Here is a 22,860-nt window from a genome sequence, read left to right as displayed (position 1 = left end):
TAAGCATGCTGGGCTACAGATGGTACCTGCTGATCAATATAAAATATTATTGTTGCTAGTATTACCACCACCACCACCATCACCACCACCACCTTACCATCTTGAACAAATGAGAGCATTATCTCAGAGGTATATACTGCTCTCTGTCGTAGAAATACATTATACCAAAAGGTTCTGAGGACCAATATCAGACAAATATTTCCATCCAAAGTCTATGGTTATTTGAGTATTTTCATCAGGCCAAAGATAAATGATTAAAACTGCTGCATATTTGATTAGAAAGTGAATGTGTAATTCTTGCTTCAACCTTAGCCTAGTCCACCATTTTTGGGGGGCTGAGGTTGCAGGCTCACTATAGAGCTGGAGCTTGGCAGTTGTGAAGATGAGAGAATGGTTTAGTTATAATTCAACATTGATATATATACCCGACCTTCATTGGTGTGGGGGCCCAGGACTCCTGTGAATTCAGGCTCCTGTGGGGAAGAGCCATCAATCAGCCTGGGGGTGGATTCCTCCTCTCCCTCCTCCTCCTGGACTTCCCCTATCTCTGGGGCCGGAGTAAGGAGCTCTCTGTTCCCAGAAAGCATCACTGTCGCCCTTTCAATCTGGAAACAAACAAAAAAAGCAAAATTCACCAAGCAACCAAGTCACCCTGTGCAGCAGTGACACACATTTCAAATATACCCATCATTGCCACAAGATGTCACTCATGTCCTGAAGTTCAAGGGTGTGCCTGGTCTGCTGCTTGGTAGAGCTCAACATGGTTCAGTAAAGGTTGTTTTTGTTAATTGTGTTTCTTGAATCTTAGAAATTATTTCCGATTCCTTATTTATTTTAGGTTTTTATGCTTTTTTTATCACCTTACATGTTAATTTCATAGGTTTAAAAGAAAGCTCATTTGTTTATTTTTTTTTCTAGTAACACATGGCATTACCAGAATAGGTAATTGTCAAAGTTTGAAATGAATCCATAAGTGTGCAAAGAAAATCCTCAAAGTCCCCTCAACTTTCTGACACTAACTTTATTCCTTAGTAGATGATACATAATTAGAAATTGATGTGTATTTTCTCCTTTTCTCCTACATTTCCTAGATTCAACCATTCTCTTCTATACCAACAATTTATGCTTCTAATGATACTTCACTGCAAACTGTCCTTCCTACAAAAATAAAATTTATAGTGATATGAAAACTATATGGTTTGATTGTGCCATGCCATTTCTCACATATTTTCCATATTATTTGAATAAAAATATTACAGACAATAGTTGGTTATATAAATTTGAAAATTTTGAGAGTATTGAGAATGGGCAGCATTTATAAAATTTCAAAAATATTTATATATTTTCAAGTTGCACCTCTTTTAATTTTAGACTTGACTTTCTTTCTCTCTGTTTCTTTGTCTTTCTCTCTGTCTGTCTGTCTCTTTCTGTAGTACTGGAGATTGAACCCAGATGTGTTCTGACTCTGACATATACTCCCAGCCTTTTAATATTTGTATTTTGAAATAGAGTTGCACTAAGTTACTATGCGCTGGCCTCAAACCTGTGATCCTCCTGTCTCAGCCTTCCAGTTAGGATTACAGGCATGCTATTTTTCTTCCCCTCTTACTTACATATTTTATGTAATGAGTTATTGCTTCTAAGAAAACAAACAGCTACAACACCAACACCACCGCCAACAACAAAAATATTCACTTTCAGCTACTTAGCCACCCTTAATTATTTCAATGTCTATTATTTTGTATTTCTTTGTAAATGCCTTCCTCTCTGATGAGTTTGTAAGGCTGGGCTGGAAATTGGCTCCAAACATTTAACAACATTCAGGCCCACTTGCTTTCTGTGGTCCACTGTCCTTGTCCCATCACCAGATATCCCAGAGCATCCCTTAGCACACCAGTTGCTCCTATACACATGATGTATTTGCTTTCATTGCAAAAGCAAAGAAACATCCAAATTACTTTTTAAGTTACATAATGCCAAAATGGTGTGCAAACTACTATTTTCATCTGTAAAATTGGTACGCAATTTGATCAGATATTTTCTGGTTGTTTTAGATGAGATTTTAAAATTTTTGTTATTTTCATTATTTAATGCTATATTTGATATATTTACATACACTGCAACACAAATGAAAATAATCCTTTTTAAGAAATACTGAAGCCAGGCATTTGTAATCCAAGTACTTGGGAGGATGAGACAGGAGGATAGTAGTTTCTGGGCCAGCCTTAGCAAGTTAATGAGGCCCTCTGCAAGTTTGTGAGACTCTGTTTCAAAATAAAAAGTAAAATACAGCTGGAGGTGTAGCTTAGAGGTAGAATGCCCCTGAATCCAATCCCCAGTATAACACATACAGACAAATAAATAAATAAATAAATAAATAAATAAATAAATAAATAAGAAAATAAAGAAGGAAAGAAGGAAGAAGACACAGAACCACATTTTGTACTTTCAGAGTCTTAGGACTTTAGCTTTTCCTGCCCTGTATTGTAATGCTTCTTGGTTTTATCCATTTCTGCACCTATAGGAAGAAAAACTCTGCATTTTTAAAATCTTTGTACCTCCAGATTTTAGCATAATTGGAAACCAACAGGTACTTACTGAATTAAAATTTTAAAAAGAATATGCTTTTCCAAGGTTCACTTAATCCATAGCTCTCTGCTTAACTTTAGAGATTTTGCAGAGAATAATAATGAATGTGCAAAAGCTTCTCTTTAAACACTTTGAGCATGAAATCAAACCCAAAGCAGATTATGCTGTATTTGATTATCTGGGAACCATAGAAAAAGATACTTTAAAGCTCAGGCAGAAATCTCCAGCTGAGAAGACTGGGTGCATCTCTTTAAACAGAGACACATGGTTTCTATCAACAGGGTCAAAATGAGGCACATTCAGGAGGAATGGATTTGCAGAGAGACCTAAAGGAGGCTCCAGGAAGAGCGGAAATTGAGACAGATGTTTCATGGAATGGAGGCAGCCTAAAGGGAAAAAAGCATTCCAGACACGTTGCCTTGAATCTTTAGCTTTGTAGGAAAATGTTTGCACATACTTTTTTTTTTTTTTTTTTTTTACAGATAATTGTTTTTCCACTGAGTTGATGTGAAGCTGTAAGATGTCATTTGTCATCCAATATAATGAGGCGAAACAGCTTTTGTGTTTATCAGAAACTGTTTTGTTCATGCTTGCTTTCAAATAAAACGAACAACTTTTCAAAACAAGGAAAAGGAATGTCTTTTTGGTTCAGCACAACTGCAGAACTGTAACCCCATTGTACTGTGCCTGGAGAGTCTTTTGCATTTAGACACATTTATTCTTACTACTAAATAGAAGTTATTTGTGTGTCTACATTTTCCCCTCTTTTATAATGTGATATGAAGTTTTGAAGTAATGCATGGGAAAAAATAAGTTCAGGGAATCATGACCAACTCTCTGTATATGTGATAAATTATTGTGCTTATATATGTTTATGCAGGATTAGGCAGAACCCTAAATTTGAACATAAACACAAATGGCCAAGAAACATCTCACCTTTCTCCTCAAGCTGTAATGGGTAACACTGATGTCTAAATATAGCCAATATATAAATATTCATTCATTCCTATAGAACTTTTCTGAATTCTTTTTCCTTTACCTCCTTGTTTTATTCTCACTTGCTTCTTACTAAATCAACTTTATGATCTGCTCACTATATTTCTATAAACATTAAAAACATCACACAAAACAAGGTCATTACTACACATGACTTTGATCTCAGTCATCACTATGCTTGTATATGTTAGTACCAGCAAGGTACATCTTTGAGTTGAATGCTTTGTTATAAATTGTGTATTCCTAGTCTGTTCTTTATGTAACCTTAAAGATGCAATTTTTGCCCTGGTAGACTATACTTATTAGTATATTCTATGTCCCATAAAATAGTATATTCCAGAAATTACAAATGTATAGACAGTGGCCTTAGTAGAGTGAGGTCTCAACAGATGTCAGCGTGGAGTGCCAAGAAAAGGAATTGTTAGGTCAGTTCAACCTTTTCACCCTTCACAGCTTGGACTCCATACAGGAAACCTGGCATCTCATTCAACCTGAGGGTAGAAGGGCCTAACAACCCTGAAGTGTTTCAGGTTTCAAGCAATATTTATGTTGTTATTCATGATATTGCAGAAGATTTAAGAATTTCATTTTTGACATTCAGAAATATCTGAATGAGAATATCTCTATAAAAGTACTCAGCACTGCTATAAGTGACAACAGTGCTTAGTTAAAAATAATTTTGATCTAATTCATTTGTCCCTTAACAAAAAAGCACATCTAAATGATCCATAGGGCTGAATTACTACCTAATAAATTTATTTATAGCCAACTTAGTTTGTCTTATTTTGTCTAATTACCTTAATTTGTCTTGACATATTTGTTCAGCCTACTTAATTTATTGGTCTTAATTTCAGAATTAAACTAAGAAAATCTAATGTATTCAGGATCAGCAGCCACACCTCTTCCCCAGTGCTCAGTTCACTAAAAGTTCCTTTAGGATAGCCTTGCTGAACTTGTCAATCAAACCTGCCTGACAGTCCCAGTTTGCTACCATTCAGCATCGTATTTGTGGTAATAAAACTCAATGTGTTTTATTTTGTTGACATTTTGGTTGTCCTAGCACTTAGTGTGCAACCAAGTGTCCAATAGAGAGATTTCAAAGATTATGTAATATATGTACAATAAAAACATTCTATGGAAGAATTCAAGTTACACAGTTGTGATTCCTACATTTGTGAATAAATTAAAGAATTAGTGTTCAAATGAGTAAATTTGTAAATGATGGAAGGTTTGAAAGTCTTTATAATCTAACCAATCAGAATGAATGTCTATGCCAAGTATTATGCTTAAGATATTGCCAATTTTCCATACTTTTTTATATTTTTTATTGGTGCATTGTAGTCATACATTTTAAGGGGGTACGAGATGGTAGAGGTATACATTCCATTTTACTTTTGCTGATATTTATTTTGTAAATATCATTAGCATGCTTTTCTCCCTATTTGCCCTAATATGGAAAATATCTAATCACCCTAATCCAAATTATCAACCTGCCTCGCTTGGAATATAGCAATAGTATACTTCCGCCAAGTTAAAATATCCTCTAACATATATGCAATGAGAATGAATATTTAAAAGGACAAAACTGACCATGTCAACCCTGCTTGAAATCTTTCAGTAGAGTTGGGTGTGGTGGCGCATTTCTGTAATCCCAGTACTTGTGAGGCTGAGACAGTAGGATCCCAGATTTATGGACAGCCTCAGTAAGTAGTAAGATTCTCAGCAACCTAGTAAAACCTAGTTTCAAAACACAACGTAATAAAAGGGTTGAGGATTTATCTTGAAGATACAATGCCCCAACTTTGTACTAGTTCAATACCAACTAGTACCACAAAAAGGAAATAGATCATTCAGTGGCTTTTTATTGTTCTTAATAGCTACAAAAACAATGGTTTTGCAGAGGCACTTTGACATCTCAGTTAAGAAGAAGGATTAAAACTAGATATGTTTGAATCTGTGAGATTTGAGACAAATTATTTCACCTCCTTGTTTCGGTTAACAGAATGTGCTAAAGTCATATCAATTTTGAGGGCAGTTCCCCAGAAACATTGCAAATTTCTATTTGCTTTCTTTGAGTTCTGCCCAGTCATAGTGGAAACGCATCTTGCTTTCTGGAAGATGAGAGAAGATGTAGGGCAGAGGAAAGGCATCTCAGGTGAGGGGACTTGGTCCAGCCAGCCCTGAACCAACCCAGAAGCTGACTGCAGATACATGAGTCAGCTCAATGCAGATAAGAAGAGCACTGAAAACCCAGATAGCTGAACGGCAGAAATGTAAACTAAGCGATCACTTCAAGACACCAAAAATTGGAATTGTTACACAGCAAAACCTAACTGATGCAGAAATAGGTGTTGTAAGTGCAAATATTTGATTAACACTTTTCTCCTTGAGAGGATAAATACTGCATATTATATTTTATATTAATTCCAAGCTCTTACCTCAGTGTGTCTAGAAATTAGTAGGCTTCATGGTACATATTATTTAATTTTTAAACAAGGTCAAGATTTTAATAGTTAACAAATTATTTTTTGTATATCAGAATGAGACAACACTGGAAGCAGGCATAAACAGAGTTTTGTTTGTTTGTTTGTGGGTCTGGGGATGGAACCCAGGGACATTCGACCTCCAAGCTACACCCCCTGGCCTATTTTTTATTTTTTATTTTGAAACAGCTTCTCACAAGTTGTGGAGAGCCTCACTAAGTAGCTGAGGCTGTCTGCAAACTAACATCCTCCAGTCTCAGCCTCTGAATGCTGGGATTACAAGTGCATGCTACCATGCCTGGCTTGAGGAACAGTTTTTTTATGGCTTAGGTATCTCTACATTTACCAATGGACCTTCATTGTAGGTGCAAATGTATTGTGAAAAGAAACAAAAATGGTGCGATGTGAGTTACTTTGAGGAAACTGATTTTGAATCTACTGTGAATCTAAGGATTGGTGAAGTATTGTGAATCTAAGGTTGGTTAAGTATGTTGCATATATGAGAAAAGTTGTAATTATAAAGTCAGAGTTAGAGCCAGTCCACTGTGCAGTTATTAGAAATACTGGTCAAGTGCTTTTCTGCATGAATCATGCTTCCTGAATCTGCACAAAGTAATGCCCTTACTTTAGGACATATTGATGCTAAGACATCCATTACTCAGTCCTCATCTCGGAGTCCCTTTTCTTTCTTCATACATTTCTCACAATTTTAAAATAAGACTTTCACATGAGCAAAGATAGAAGACATTTTATTAATCTTTCCTTTACTTGTATGTATTATATGCATACTCGGGAAATAAGTCCAGACAATCACCAAAGAAAGAAAAAAAAGTAAAATCATGTATACACTTGATCTTGGTTGACCTTGCTGTTTATTGAATTACAAAAATAGAACTGTTCCTGTTAGAATAGGAAATATTATAAAGGCTTCAGTGTAGATACATCTACGATCAAGGATAGACTCACTTTGAGGTTCCCAACTCAAGAAGCTGAAGTCACTTTAAGTTATTCTCATGGTGAAAAAGTGACCTCAAGTCACTTCTCTCCCCAGCCCATCAGAAATTACCTCTTGATTCCTTGATTCTAGGTCATTAGTGAAGAGAATACAGTTGAAGAAAAAAAGTGTTTAAGAGGATGAAGCTTAGAAAAATAAATGGCTCATTGAAGGATAATTTGTTTTTGTGCCAAAAATTATCTGGAGTAAAGAAATATAAAATTTGTTAAACATGAACAATACTATAAAGATATCTTCACTGAAACAGAGATGAAAGTTTTCACTGAAATTCATCTATCCTCAGCCAAGTAAAATCCTGAAGAATCTTAGCTTCTAAGGTAACTTTATTCTGAGATCATGTGGCTCCAGATATGGGAAGTAAACATGGTCATTCATATTATAAATTTAAAAGTGAAATTTTTTGTGTATTGGGGATTGAATTATTTCCAATTCTATACCCCTAATCATAGTTTTATTCTTTATTTTGAAACAGGGTCTCACTAAGTTTCTGAGGCTGTCCGCGAACCTTCGATCCTCCTGTCTGAGCCTCCCAAGTACTGGGATTACAAGCATGCACTACCACCCCTGGCAAAAAGTGGACTTTTCGATTCATATTTTAAGATTCGTATAATTTTTTTTGGTGGTACTGGGGTTCCTGGAAGCCCTTCTACCTCTGGGCTACACTCCCAGTCCTATTTTATATTTTTATTTGGAAACAGGGTCTCTTAAGCCAGCAAGGCTGGCTTTGAACCTGCATGATCCTCCTGTCTCCACCTCCCAAGTGTGGGATTACAAGCGTGCGCCACCACACCTGGCTAAGATTTGTATAATTTTTGCTTGACAGAATTCACCAGCCTAGAATCTTATCAGATCACAACTGATTATGTGCATAGAATTTAGTTTCTGAATCTGAAGCCTAAAGTCCCTATCAAGGCAATGTAGCCCCATTGGGAGCACTTGGCACTCTGTATTCCCCTAAAGTTGACAAGAATGAAAAATATTCTTTACTATTGATATAGGAAAATTGCTAAATATAATCAGAATCTATAATAATTTTCTCTCATTTTCATGAGAAATATGTATTATATTAGATGGAACTTTAGCTTGGTTTGACTATGTGTGAGAGAATTCATGAATTAACCTATTCATTTTCTTTCTTGAAGTTCAATTAAAGTACATTTCTGACTGTTTTGATTTTTTTTTTTTGGGGGGTACTGGAGAATACACTGAGGAGCATTCTACCACTGAGCAATACCCCCAGGCCTATTTTATTATTTATTTTGAAATAAGGTCTTGCTAGGATGCTGGGTGTCTTTCTAAGTTGCTGCAGCTGGTCTGGAACCTGAGATACTCCTGTATCAGACTTTCAAGTACTGGGATGATAGATTTGTGCCACTATGCTCAGTGCTGACTTTCTTTGATTCTAGGCCGGGTCATGTAGCTAGTTCTAGCCTATTGAATGGGAGAGAAAATAATGTGTTATAACTGGTTCAGTTAGTGAAGAACAAACATATTTTCCCACTTTTCTTCTCTTCCCTTTATCTGTTGATCAAGAATGCCAGTGAATGGTTGAATTTCAGTTGGATCTTGTAGTATCAAGTTGAAGATAGGGAAGTTAAAACATGAAAGAAGACGGACGTCTGAAGAACTACATGCAAAATTGCAGACCTGTGCTCTTAAACTGGAAAATCATGTTAGTGTGATATAACTTTTATTGTGTTAAGCCACTGTGATTTTGGAGTTATTATAGGTACTAATGTGACCTACCTAAATATAGACATTTAAAATTTTTGTTTTCTTATTTATTTCCTAGTTATATTGATAGAATCATTTTTTAGTATCTTTGTGGGTTGCCATGTTAATGTATATAACTGACACTAGAAAAACAAACATACATATTTTATCTCAATTTATGTTCTTATTTATCTTCTACAAATAATTATTATATGATTTTGGTTATCTGGTGTAATATTTATTGAAATGACATGCCATAAGTTTAAGTGAATTCATAATTTTAATTTATTTTTAAATATCAGCATTTTGTAACTTAGTCGATTTAATAATCTTAATTAATATATTAATAACTGCAAGTCAAATATAAAAATTAGTTCATAGGTTTTTGTTTATATCAAAATAAGATAAAATCATCATAATATCTGATGCTGACTTCCTAGGATATCATGCATTTAGGACATGCAAATGCTTTTTTAGTTTTTTTTATTTTTTATTGTGGTGCTGGAGATTGAACTCAGAGGCATTCTACCTCTGAGCTACAGTCCCAGCCTGATTTTTTTATTCTTTACTTTAAACAGGGTCTCACTAAGTTGTGAAGAGGCTCACTAAGTAGCTGAGGCTGGCCATGAACTTGGATCCTTCTTTCTCAGCCTCCCAAATAGGGGGATTACAAGCATGCACCACCATGCCTGGCTTTTATTGTTTTTTTTTTTTAATTTATCTCAATTTATGCTTCTTTACAAAATTCTAGCTCTAAAAGTAATGCTTTTTTGATTAAATATAATATTTAGATGAAAAAACTTGATACAAAAGAAACAAAGCTGATCCACAAGTTTAATTTAATCACATACTCTAGTCTTTATCTCTTTGGAGATCTCAGTGTCTTTTTGGTGTATGCACATATTTATTTCATTATTTCTTTTTATTGCTGTCAGGAAATGGCAATACTCCCTTCTTAATTGCAGAAAGATTTTCAACTTTAATTTATCCCAGTTTATTCTGCATTCCTGTCACCATCATCTCCTTAAGCTCCAGAAATTTAATAGGTTACTAATACCTTAGTCATCCCAAAATGTATCATTTAGTTCTAATTGAATGTCTCCAAATAATATTAGTCGGGCACTTTGGCAAAGGCTTTAGAAGCATTATTTAATAGTAGAGTCATTTCATGTTCCCTTTCCCTTTACTGTCCTTATTCTCCAAGTGAGGATGCCAGAAGGACAATTTAGACAGTTTATTGTAAGCTAAAAACAGTCATCTCATAAAGATGGAGGAGAAAGAAGTCAGACCCAGAAACTGAAAGCAAATAAGTTGATTGTGAAAATTCAGAATATCTGTTATCTTCCAAACTTTAGCTTTTATTTTTTGGTGGAATAATTTAGTAACTTTTTATGTTTTAAATTTGTCTTCCCAACCCTAACACAAAGCAAAATTTTCCTTCAAATAAAGTCTCAATTGGGATTCAAAGTATAACAGGACAAAGGACTCTAGAAAAATCAGCTGTATAGTTACATAAGGCAAGCTGACCATGATAGCATACAACTATAATCCCAGTATTTGGGAGGGTGAGCCAGAAGGATCATAGCTTCAAGACCAACCTCAGAAACTTAGTGAGACTCTCAGCAACCTAGGGAGACCCTGTTTCAAAAATTAAAAACAGAAAGGGTCAGGGGTATGTAGCTCTTAGAATGCTCCTGGGTTCAATCCTCAGAAATTACTACTACTACTACTACTACTACTACTACTAATAATAATAATAATAATAATAATAATGCAAAAGGACTGTTTTCTAAAAGATCAAGGTCAGTTTAGTGACCTTTATAAGTTTCTGCAGTCATTAGCATGAAGAAAATCATCCTGCCAATAGGAGATTGCTGAATAGTGACTTACTGACTTGACAACATTAATCTCTGGGATTGTCCTTTTTGATTTCTGCTACCAAAACTTACTAATTTCTTTCAACTTCCATTTTTATATCTGTTTTAGATTCAATGTTGTTATAGAAAAGGCTGATTTTTTAAATTGATACAGTATAATCATACATCATGATGAAATTGAGAGTGAAAGGGACATGCATGCATACAACTCTCAGTAAGCATCCCTCTGGTTTTCACCACACTCCCTCATCCTCCCCGTCCACAAGATACAGATTTGCATTAACAAATCTTAAATATCTTGGATTTTGTCACACTAATTTTTGTGTCTTTAATCAGAATTTTGAATCGTAACTTGTGAAAGATTTCCTGTAGCCTATCTCTTAAATATATGGTCTTTGTTTTTCTTCTATAATGTGTCAAAAACTAAGTTTACAAATATATTTGCATGCATGTTATTTAACTTTTAAAGCTTACATTGAAAATTAGCAAAGACACTGAGATGATGTCATTGTGATGATCATTTATTGCTCACTATCTGTATCTCATAGTGTATGAATTAATATTACAAGCCAATAATTGTGAAACTTGATAGGTAACATCCATTGCCAAGCAATGATTATTGAATCATTTCAATGTCTACACTAAGAGGTGGACCTTCAGTAACACAAGATATGTCCCTTTGTCTTCAGAAAACCCAAGGCAGAATTTACCAGAAGTTACCCTAGGAAGGTAAGGATGAGAATTTTGTGGAATTAGGGAAGATTCACTGAAAATTATTCATATTAATGAAGGGAGCATAGGCCAAGCTCATTCCTATGTTAAAAATTAGTTCAATGAGAAAATGTGTCCAAGATGAATCAAACAACTCAGATACAAAAATATTTCCAAAATTTCTTTGAACATCAATACTTTTGGCAGATTCTTAATTATATTCTTACTGTGGGAGATTCCACAACATTTACAGGATTATATTAGAAAAAACAAATGGATGAGCCCAAAAGGAAAGAGAAAATAATGAAAAGAAAGGCAGGCTTTCATTTACCAAAAAGTACTAAAAATGTAATGGGATTGGGCTAAGATGTATATTAAAATAATTCTTTAAAAATGCGCTGAATGACACTGAGAACATGACTGAGGGAAGTCAAACATGAACCTAGATTCTCACGCTCAATACTTCTATTCCAATGTTCTGGGGTGTAGTTTAAGCACTGGATTTTTTTAAAGCTCTAAAATTGATTCTAGTGTAAGACCAAAGTGGAATATTACTGCACAGACATGTGACTTATTCTGTAGAATAAAATGAAAGGAACAGAAATGTCAATTAAATGCTGGAACATTAAAATACTAAGTATTGATGACAATGTGTTAAAAGGGTTGTTTTTCATCAGCCCCCATCTCTGAGGCACAGGCTTCCGAAATATTAACAACTACTTGGTTCAGGAATCTACTCACATTGATTTCTCAGCTTAGAAAAATAAAACATGAATAATGGAAGGAAACTCACTGGCATGTGAACTTCTTGAATTCCACTGCAAGAGGAAAATGTGGAAGCCACTGGCATATCACCCACTTGGCTGAAAATTCTTGATCACATTAGGGCCCGACATCTGACAGAACGTATACTCAATGAAACATTATATGCCAGAAACTCAAGACTTAGCAGGAAAATGGAAATTCAAAGGCACAGAATATCCAGAGTGAAAGAAACTGCAGGTAAGAACTGGTGAAAGAGACTGCCTTCACATTGTTCTATAAAGCCATATGATCTTGAGTGCTACTCTGAGGAAAAATAAATTGTGTTGGTTGGGAGAGTCTTAGATCAGTGTCTCTCAGTTATCAGTTTATCAAAATGACCTGGAGCCCTTGGTAAATTTCTGGTCACTGGGTGCCCACCTATAGTTTCAGATTTCTTGGTCTAAAATGAAACCTGAGTTCAGGAATAACACTTCAAAATAAGCTACTCTAAGTCTGGTAGAACATGGTGTCATAATTTAATGCCCGGTGAGAGATTTCTCCATTGTGTATGAATTTCTAAGTTGTGGACCAGAGGTGAACAATATAAATTGATTAGCATACGGGAGAAGCTAAACCAAGCATTTTTCCCCATCTTTTGAATTTTGTCAGGTTATGGTGTCTCTTCCCGAGCCTCTGGACACACTATATATAGATTTGTTGCAATGTATTCTTGCCTAAATATAACTATTTTAGGGTCTTATAAATAACATGCTCTTTAAGTCTGATGTGAGTAAAACCAGTGCTATTTTAATATTGCGTGTGTGATCAAAAGGCTCCATTCTCTTTAAATCTGAAGGTCACAGTAGAATTGGTAATGAACTCATACAAGTTATGTGACTGAAGGAATTATTATTGTTCAAGAATCTACTAATGTGTTAGTTAATAAAATAATACAGCTTTACCCTAGCATTAAAATCCCATCTAGCAGAGATTAAAAAAAAAGGAATTGAAGGGAGAATTTTATACTGACTCCTCTTTAGACTTAAACTATATGGCAAGCTGGGCATAATGGCATAGTGGCACATGCCTGTATCCTAATGCTTGGGAGGCTGAGAATAGAGGATTGCAAGATCATGGCCAGCCTCACTAATTTGATGAGACCCTTTGCAACTTAGTGAGACCCTGTTTCTTTTTTTTAAGAAATTTATTAGAAAGATAGAAATATAGAGGATAGGTACAGCTTCATACCAGACTGGCATGGAGGGATGACTTGAATGAATACACCTGAGACCCTGTTTCAAAATAGTGCTGGGAGTGTAGCTCAGAAGGAGAATGCCCCTGCGTTCTAACCTCAGTATTATAAAAAAAAAGTCAAAAAATTGAATTTTTTACCCCAATCTTTTAAAATTTGAACAAATACTGGCTATAATTTGCAAGATGCAGACTTTTAGTAACTTTCTATTGCTACAATAAAATAGTATTCAGGTATTTTGTTGTAGCAAAAGAAAGAAAAGAGGTTTATTTTACTTTGCAGTTTTTGAGGCTGAAAGTCCAAAGTTGGAAAATCTCATGTTTTTGACTTCTGATAAAGTTCTAGAGGTGCATTCTATCAGGAGTGGAGCGTGTTCATATGGTAATTTAGGAAGACAGAGAGACCAGGGAAGGACAGATTTGCCTTTGATAACAATTCTCTTGGGACAACTGGCCTAGGTCTCACAAGAATTGCATCAATTCCTTCTGAGGGTGGCATCCTCTATGACCTAATTACTCCCCACTGGGCTTCATCTCAGAAAGGTTATACACCCCCTCCCAGCTGAAGACGACCACGCTGAAGATCATCACCACACTGAGGACCAAACCCGCAGCACATGAACCCTTCTGGACACATTCAAACCATAGCAGGTATTGATATACAGTCCTAAAGCTTTCCTCCAAAAGTCTATGCTTGCAAGCTAGTTATTTATAATTTTGTGTCATCTTTATGCTTCTGTAACTGGACTGGGGGATATTTACTTAGCATTTGACTTCATTACAGAATTTCTCATCAGCTCTTTTAAATACTACATAATACATCTTGATATATTTTTAGGTAAAGCACAGAACCCAGAGAAGGCTTTTAATCCTGGTACAGAGAGGCTTTGGAGATGGATTCATTGATGTGTTCTTTGATCAATTTTGAAGTCTTCTGGAGGCAGGTTTATATACTTGAAAGTGGTGATTGACTTGTCTGTAGGTTTCACAAAGATCGGATGATGGCTGTCCTGAAAATGGGCTGATTTTCTCTTTTGAGAGAGAAAGCCATGCTGGACTTTTAGCTGAGCCTAATGGTTGGAGAGGGCATCCTCCTGGGGATGGTGCATCTTCCTGGAGGAAGACTGACTAGGCTGATTGCAGAGTGGGAGAAGGTACTGGCACTACATGGCTCATCTTTGCTTGGGGAATTGCAGGCTAGTCAGGAGCAACACTTCAGCCCGTCCCCGCACTGATTTACTGGCACAGGCTCTATTCTGAGGCCTGTGGTGGACCACAGGTGACTGCCTATAACTGTCAGTATACTTCAGTTTTAGAGTTTTGCATTAAGGATCCATATCTGTCTTATATGTAAGTTAAATATTTTACTTACTTTTTTATCAGTATTTAAGATGATATTTTGAGCTCCATTTATCTTGAGTCTTATTTGTGTCTATGAATGACTAGAATTATCTAAGGCTTAGGAGGTACATATCCCTTAAAATCTAACATTTTTTGCCCCCATACTTTATTGTTGTATGTATCTCTATGGTTTTGAAAGCAAAAGAATATGCATTTTGTTATACATACCTGGCTCCTGTATTTATATAGTATTTCCAACTTCTATTTTTCTTTGTCTTTCTTTTATAATTAATTTACTATTGTCAAATTGAAATATAACACATAATACATATAATAAAATATATGATACTGTGGATAATGTAATACAATAAAGCCTATATTGTATATATAGCCTATGGTTTTTATGAAGTAATTATAGATGTATACTTTTGTCTTTATTTGTGTAGATGTAACAGTGTTTATTTATGTAAGTGGTTTTAAATACAGATCTGTTCAGAAACTGTACATATACTTAATGATATATTAAGTATTTATCAATTACAATATCATTGTAATATCATGACTAATGACAGATTCTAGGACATAATTTCTCAGCATATATTTTATAAGTAACATACATCCAAACAGATAACTATAGATCTTGCATACATGTATGTACATGAATCTTTCCTACTTCTTCTTTTTAATTAAAATTGTCTACTGAGAAGACTCACAGGTTTAGAATACTGTGGGACAGAAAAGGACTTTGTCTAATTTATTTGCCCCAATTCCTGTCTCTCAGAAAAAGATTGGTAAATGGGTCTAAAGTGAACCAAAGCACCAGGATTATTCATCTTGGCTCAAATCTCATCCCATTCATTATGGTGTTTGCCATCACCAGTATATATGCTTCAGTGGTTGGCAACTGAATGATTCTATTGCAGTGCTACTCATCTTTATTAAACCAGGCTCTACATTAAATTCATCATGGTTTTACTATTTAATAAGTAGGAGGCTGGAGCACAGAGAGGTCTTATGACTTTTTCTGGGCATACAGTCGGTGTCACAGAACTGGAACCACATCTAGAGAATCAGACTTCAGAGCCTGTGTTACTAAGCAGCATGATGAACTGCTCCCAACAAGAAAATGGATGTGGAAATCAGTAACACCCCAAATCAGTACTTTTTCCTGCTATTCTTTGTAGTGTGCATGTTACAGTCTATATATCAGCCAATCAGATTCATAAGCAAATATCTTCATCTATTTATCTGTGTAGTTGAGGATACTCACTGTTCTAGTCAATTTCTAACAAGTAAATCCAGGCCTTCAACAGATAACACTTAAAGTATATGTGTGTCCTTTTTTCTCTTTAAAAAAAGTATTTGAAGCTATAATTGTTATTCAGAAGTTTACTCAAGCACAGACTGGATTTTTTTTAATTAAACACTAGAGTTTTGAATTTGTCTTCCAAATTGTCTTCTTGCACAACTGAATAAATAAATCTTGAAGCCATTCCTCATTTGCTATAATGTCAACAGTTGGCTTTTTGAGGTGTTAAAGGGCTCTGAGCTATGTGACCTGCATTACTAAAGATGCATTAACAATGGCTTAACATCTGGCATGTACTGAGCTCGAGTAGTGTATGGAATTCTGCTTTAAACATGAGCCTGATGCTCAAATTTATTTAAGTGACCTATTTAAATTATCTAAAAATGTAATCATGAACACCTGGACATAAAAGGTCTCTTATTTTCTATTTTACTTTGAAAATAAATGAAGAAGAAATGTGTTTGGCATAGATTGCAGCATATTTTTGACAGAGCAATTTTCACTTGGAAGGACCATCTTACCTCTCGCTCCCTTAAAGAGTTTAACAGTTAGAAGAGATGTTTTGATATTGTGTCAGTTACAATCATTTAAAAATTATTGTTTTTCTTATTCCTAAGAAATGCAATCTCTTAATTTCAGAGGAAAAGACTCAATTATATGGCATAGTTAAGAGAAATCAAGATTATGGAGAAGCAGCAGAAAAACAAAGGAGGTTTTTAATGTCAAAAGTATCACTTCTTTGCTGGTAAAAGAATCTGGCTTCAAGTTTACTCTGAAACTTACTAGCTAAATAACCTTGAGAAAAATTTTGGTCTTAAATTTTTCTTACTAAGTGAGTAAAATAATATCTTCTTTCCAGGAATAGTGTGAATGTGTGAATTAACTTGTGTTTGCGGTCTCATAAATAATACAAAGAGATCATTGGCAAAGTTTGTCAGTATTTTTTCCCCAAAAAGCCTCCATGATTGTATGTTTTTGTTACTTTAGTTTTTCAGGTTTTCAAATAAGAATAAAATGGTTTAATGTTGTTTTTAAAAGAACCATGTGGAAAGTCAATCAGGCAATATTAAAAATTCATCAACAAAATTCTTCTTTTCCTCCAGAATATCTTCAGTTACAAGAGAGATTAGCTTTATTTTTTATTTTTTACCATATCTAGCAAATGATGTTTAATTCAGGTCGATAGAGCTAAAATCTCTTCTAATAGGAAGGGTTTAATATACAAACCATATGTGATACTTTATACTGTACACATTGGCCAAAGAAAGACATAACTATAAGGATAAAATATTAGATATCTTTTGTCATCCAAGTGGTAAGAAGAGGAATCATTCCTCCAAGGTTCTCTCATGTTTCTACAACTGCAAAACATTTATATAAATAATTTTAAAGCTTTAACACCTTGAAATGCTGTTATCAAGCTTCATTAATTTGTTTCAATGGCAGTTTTTTTATAAGTATTGTTTTAAACAATCGTGTGTGTGTATGTGTGTGTGTGTGTGTGTGTGTGTGTGTGTGTGTGTGTGTCGCTGGGAATTGAACCTAAAGGCACCCAACCTCTGAGCAACCCTTGACCCTATTTTATATGTTATTTTCAAACAGGTTCTCAATAAGTTGATGAGGGCCTCCTAAAATTGCTGAAGCTGCCTGAAAACCTGAGATCTTCCTGTCTCAGCCTCCAAGTACTAGGGTTAAAGGTGTACACCACTATATCCAACTGTGGCTTCAATTTTAAAACAATAAAGTAGTAGCAACAAAGAAATATTCCATTATGCAAAAAGTTCCCAATAACCAATTATTTTTGTACTGATGCCCCTTTATTTATTTCTATTATTATCTACTTATAAATGTGTATACTATCTGATTTCAGAAAGTAAATAAGACAGTTTTAAAATAAGATACCAGAATACTTAAAAAAAAGCTACAAGAGAAGTTAAATAACAGAAAAATAAAGGTAAAATATATCGCATAAAACTAGGAAAGAATGAGGCAAAAAGTGGGTCCTAAGTTTCTGAGTTGGAAAAGCAAAACAACACGCATACTCAATTATGTGTTAGAGAACTCAGAAAATAAGCACATTCCTTAAAAGTTGCAATCCTTCCTGACATGGAGACCTGAAAGAACATTATCCTATATACTCTCATTAATAACCTCATGTGGGGTTATTGTGTATACCCTTCATACAATATTATAGAAAATACAATCAAGAGCTTCATAGTACTCTATTGTATTATGTTTCTTGATCTTTACTGATGACATAGTGCCCCTGTAGGTGAAATTAAGTAAAATAAAATTATATAAGTCTAAGTTAATGTAAAATAAGCAAGGAGAAGTATTATTATCTGTATGGAGTCAAAGAAATTGTATTAGAAGAATGGAAGTCCACATCCTTCATTAGAGTGCCCACGGGTTCAATTGACATTTAATACATTGCTGAGAAAAGATACTACTCATAGGCAGGTCTAATGTTTTTCTTAGAAAACTACTTGAATATCCTTCCAACATAAGAGAAGTGGACTATGAATGACCCCAAAACTAACCTGTGAAAAAGGAATCACCAAATAATCACCTCCATCAAATGCATGATCTCAACTTACAACGCTCAAAAAATGCCTGCTTTCAAAAACATTTAATTTTTTAAAAAATGTAAAAGCCTATAATATTTCCTTAGGCCATTTAGGTTATTATTCAGAACTTATGTATTTGTTGGAGTAGTCTTAAGCCATCTTTCTTATAATCATTTGATATTAGAATCAGTTATCTACAAAGGTTACTTCTAGTTTGTAGTACCAGTCCATAGAAAAATGTTCTTGTTTCTCTTTTAAGAGATTTGGCACACCTAGTATTCAGTCCAACTAAATTTGATATTGAGTTCAAAGAACAATTTTAAAGAGGGCAGAAAACAGAGGGAAGATAATACAATCTTTCACTACTTTTCTGCGAAATTATTTTCTGATATGAGAAGACTGTATCATTGATTATATATTACTACTTTTTAATTGTGGTCGAGTTAACTAATTTTTGTCTTCCTCATCTAGACAATGAAAGTAACAATAGTTCTTCATAATTTTACTGTAAAAAGTAAATGTGGTAACTTGTGATATATTAAAAAATTATTTGACTCAAAGCAAATGCCCACTCAGAATTAGTGATTTGTAATCAGAAAGCAAAAGTTCATATTTTTTGCATGTAAGCTATAAATTCTAACTAGAATGGCAATCATTCAAAACACAAACATTAAGCAATGCCGTAGAGGATGTGGGGAAGTTGGAACTCTAATATATTGTTGGTGGAATTTCAAATTAGTGCAACCAATTTGGAAAATAGGATAGAGGATCCTCAGAAGAATTGGAATGAACCTACCATATGATCCAGCAGTACTACTTCTGAGTATCTATCCAAAAGAATGGAAACCAAACTACCAAATTAATGCATATGGTATATCTATGTTTACAGCCACACAATTCACAATTGCCAAGCTATGGAACTAGCCAAGATGTCCATCAACAGATGAATGGGTTACAAAACTATGGGATATGGACAGAATAAAATTTTGCTCAATCATAAAAAAGAATAAAATTACATTATTTGTGGGAAAATGGATTGAACAGGAGAACAGTATGTTATGCAAGATTACTCAGTCAGAAAAAAGGAAAAAAACTGGATTCTTTCCTTAGTATGCAGAAACTAGGAAGAAAAAGGGTCATAGGAGGAACTCTGGAAAAGAGAAACCATACATGAAAAAATAAGATGGCCTAAGGGGGGGGATCAGAGGGAGGAAAGGAAATTTCCCTAATGCATACGATGTACATTCAGAAACATATCAAAGTCAAACATGACAAGGAGGGAGGGAATTGGGGTAGTAACTGAAAAAGGGTTGCGAGATATGTGCATGTATGCCTTTACCATCTAATACTCTATTAAGATGTATGACTATAATGCACCGATAATAAAAAAGCAAATAAGACAGGCACAGAAGAGCAAGAATTACATAATCTCTCTTGTATATGGAAATTTAAAAAGAAAATTAAAAATAAAAAAGAAATTTATGCCAGAAATACTAGATTCTAGAATCTATTCATGTGACTGGTTATACTGGCTATATTTTACATTTTTCATAAGAAATTTTATGACGACTATTTCTCTTTTTCTTTTGTGAAACAATTTATATCTGTCAATATCTGGGCTAAGGTTTAAAATTTTGTTCCTGATGTCTTCTTATTTACTCTGTCATATAACTTTTGTGTTTCTTTTCCCTAGTTAGTGAATGAATGATTTAGTTGATTGTTTTATGATACTGAACAAACTTTGTAAATATTTTTAAAAATCATGAATAGCTTATATTTTAAAATGTATACTTTTTCATTATATGACAGATACTTAGAGTATCTATATCATCATCTTCCTATAAATGAGTTTTCTGTTGAGGAATTCATCACAAAAAGCTAAGTCAGGGAAAAATAATATTTCAGTCAACCATAAGGAACTGTTGTGACTTATTGTATCCCTCAGTTTTTAAGGATTCTGAATTTGGCTAGAAATAGAATTGTCTAGAAATAATGGTGTGGAATATTAGGGGTGTTTGTATTGGATAAGGGCTGGGTCATGGGAGAATATAGTGCCTAATATTTGGTATTTTGCAGGTGTTTTTATTCCAGAATACTCAAAAAAGAAAATATTGTATATAAAGTTATTTTTACATAGATATGTTTATTATCTTAAATTTCTTGATGATAGAAAAAACCTTCAGAACTTCATGAGAGTGTCTGGGGCTTTGTGGTCAATGGAAAGGATTCTGACAGAAAATAAAGGTTTTAAAAGCTTTGGAGGCAAAGCACATTTTCTCCACAATTTTGCCTAAGAAAGCTCTATTCACAAACAATATTTCTTCTATTGTGCATTTGGCCTTCTGAAATGCAAAACTATAACTCTTGTATCTACTCCTCATCCCTACTGAAAACAGAGGATTCATTGATGGTAACCATCAAACTTCTCTGAACTTATGCTCTATTTTTGTGTGCAATAGAAAATACGTTTAAGCTAAAATATTAAATGTTTTAGATAAATGTAGATAAGCATAAAGAGGCTTTTTGGGTAATGTATAATGAACAAAAAAGAACAAAGCAGATGAGTTAACCACTGAAAAACATTATGTTACACAGCATTACATTAGCTTGGAGATATAAAAATCACACAGAGCAAAACTGACGTTGATAATCATATATTCTCAACAGAAAAACTTTTTAACATAGGAGGAACCATATGGTAAAATGTATCCAACAAGGTCTATTAATAAAGATTTAGAAAAGAAAGCCAATATCAAATGTGCAAAACAATGGTCTGTTTTCAAATTTGAAGTTTAATTAAGAAGAGGGTAAGAACTGGAAGAGAAAGAGATTGTAGGAAGAAAGAGGGTCTGAATGAGAGAAGGAATAAAAAAGAAAAAAAGAGAGAACAAGAAGGAGGAGAAAAAGGGAGAAAGAGGAGGACATGACTTGTGAACGCTATTATGTTGTGAAAATCTGCACCATCAAGATATGGAAATATTTTATCTTTTCCATAAAAATAAATGTAATTTTTATACACATTAAATATATAATTTTATCTACATATTTTTATCACATGTTATCAAAAGTAGTTATTCTAAGTTTCATACTCGCATGACTGCCCCCAAATATGTTATAATCCTTTAAAGGTGATGCAATTTCCCCTTTTCTTTATTTAGAGTTAGATTTTTATGAATGTTGTACATTAATTACACTCTGTAATGTCAAAGTCTGTTTGGTGATTTATAAAAATTAGCCTGTATCCTTCAGATATGCAAAAAGCCCAGCATTTAATTAGTAACCTGTCATATCAGATTTATGCACTGGGTTGTAACCTTGCCAATGCCTACATGGCTGCTGGGGGGATGATCAGTCATTCAAAACAGCATGTTCACCCTGGGAGGCATGTTCCAGACCACTGCCCTTTCTTTGCGGTATTTGTACATTCTCACACATTCTATTTTAATTTCACATTTTCATTAGCCCCAAAATAACTCATCATTTCTTGTGTATTATTTTAACTTTCTCTTTTCGTGCCAATTGCCTCTTCCTTCATTTTTTCTGTTATGGCTTGACAGAAACTCCTCTTTTAGGAGGAGAGGGTAGTGGGACGATTCAAAGAAAACAGACCAAACTACAAGAAGGCAAGACAGTATCAGCATTAATCTCTAAGAGCTTGAACGTGTTCTAGAGCGAAGATTAATGTGAAATTATTAAAATAGATTATCTTTACTTATAAATAGGTAAAAATCTGTTTGGAGGGAACACAACTCAATCATCCCTCATTTGACGCTTCTAAAAGCCACGAGAGTCAGAATGATCAATTACCTCATCTGGATCAATGGGTATGTTTTCATAGCTGTAAAACTTTTCCAGGTCTTCCAAGGTGGCATCGTAGTTTTCTGAGTCGTAGTTGATGGGTTCTAGAGTTGGGGCAGTCACAGCAGCATCAAAGATGATGAGGCCCAGAACAAGCGTCACTAACATTTTCATCTTCCAAATGTTCCTACTCTTAAGATAGTAGAATTCATAAATATTTAATTGAGAACAGCTTCAGAATAGTTTTCACTAAATAGGAATGATAGATGTCAATATCAAGGAACTTATGCTGGTAGCTTTTTTACGTGAGTAATTTATAAACATAATACATGAAATCAGATGACTTCTGAGGACCATAAGTAGAAAGAATTCCAATTAGTTCACAGATGAATTGCATTTTTACAGGTTATTTCAATTAATAATGAAATTGATTTTAAATGTACAGAAAACGGGAGAACATAGGATG

The 22,860-nt window shown here is 34.3% G+C and overlaps 1 protein-coding gene across 1 annotated transcript in view; it reads right to left on the bottom strand.

The window, feature by feature from the left end:
* EPYC (epiphycan) overlaps positions 1-22,568 on the bottom strand; it is a gene marked incomplete at both ends in the record, with an annotated part of 49,757 nt that extends 27,189 nt beyond the window's left edge. Inside the window, 2 exons of the mRNA XM_080704820.1 lie at positions 431-605; positions 22,404-22,568. Of these exons, the coding sequence (XP_080560946.1) occupies positions 431-605; positions 22,404-22,568 (340 nt within the window). The remainder of the gene's footprint in view (positions 1-430; positions 606-22,403) is intronic.
* Positions 22,569-22,860: the final 292 nt, after the last annotated feature.

This window comes from Muscardinus avellanarius (assembly GCF_963383645.1).
Source record: "Muscardinus avellanarius genome assembly, chromosome: 11".
NCBI lineage: Eukaryota > Metazoa > Chordata > Mammalia > Rodentia > Gliridae > Muscardinus > Muscardinus avellanarius.
This window is presented reverse-complemented; position numbering and strand designations above follow the sequence as displayed.